A 983-nucleotide genomic window follows, 5' to 3' on the forward strand; every position below is an offset into this window, starting at 1 on the left:
TCATGCTTTTTTCCAATAATAAACGACACATTTAGGTTGCAACGCATTACTTCTGTTTTGATACGCTTGTTTTATCTCAAACAATGACGTTGTAACTCTGTCCCTCTGCATTTTCTAGGGGTTCATGCTAACTTCTTTCACTTTACAACCGATCGAGGTTTTCGTATGGTTTTGATGAGTCACAGAGAATCCGTCTTACTCATACGGCTATCGCTGCGCGATCATTCTGCGATTAATATAAACTAACCCGTTGCTAGAAAGCATACTTATAAGACCGAGAAAGGTAATAATTGCCATGGGAGAAAAACAGATGAATTAGAACCTTTAAGATTACACATAATCAAGAAGCAGTGCGTATCATCATGTGTGCGGTGGAACGCCCTTGAATCCAGGTGGTCCTGGATTTGTCCAGATGTTCCCACAGCCAATCATTACCTACTGGATATCGCTGAAAATCATTCCCAGCTATGGAGTTAAGTGAGCTGCCTCTGTCAGCCTCCGTCGCCCACGCGCCGCCAGCCGGCAGCTCCATATCGCTTCGACGTTCCCTTTTTCTGATCGAGCCGACACATAGAGCCAGAGTGTGTAATGTTGTGTTTCGCATGTGCTTATTTGACGCTTCGAGGTAGACCCCGCTGTTTGCTGTCCGTCTATCGCCCTCGTCGGTCTTGCTATCATCCATGAAATCAAGTGAAATCGATACCTTAATCAATTACCAGTTTTCCAGTGCCTTTTCATTTTTTCTTGGCACAATATGTTCTCAGTATTGTTCGTGTTCGGCTGACTACAAAGGCAGTTAGTAGTAGCTTGTGTGGAATGCAAGAAGAAAATCACCGTAGGAACATTTGAGCTAGTTTCGGGAGCAGTTTTTGACCTACATATCTTCGAGAAGGACAGCTAGCGTGCTTTTGCTGAGCTGCTCCACGTTCTAGTTTATTTGCGCAACCAGCCTATTTCACTATCTTAACAATTTCCAAACAATC

The 983-nt window shown here is 43.7% G+C and overlaps 1 protein-coding gene across 1 annotated transcript; it reads right to left on the reverse strand.

Annotated features, from left to right (window-relative positions):
- Positions 1-340: 340 nt before the first annotated feature.
- On the reverse strand, positions 341-682 carry RB195_014688 (uncharacterized protein; the record flags this gene model as incomplete). The annotated part of the gene is made up of 1 exon (XM_064205059.1): positions 341-682. The coding sequence occupies one exon, from the start codon at positions 680-682 to the stop codon at positions 341-343; it is 342 nt and encodes a 113-aa protein (XP_064060940.1).
- Positions 683-983: the final 301 nt, after the last annotated feature.

Source organism: Necator americanus, chromosome V (genome assembly GCF_031761385.1).
Source record: "Necator americanus strain Aroian chromosome V, whole genome shotgun sequence".
NCBI lineage: Eukaryota > Metazoa > Nematoda > Chromadorea > Rhabditida > Ancylostomatidae > Necator > Necator americanus.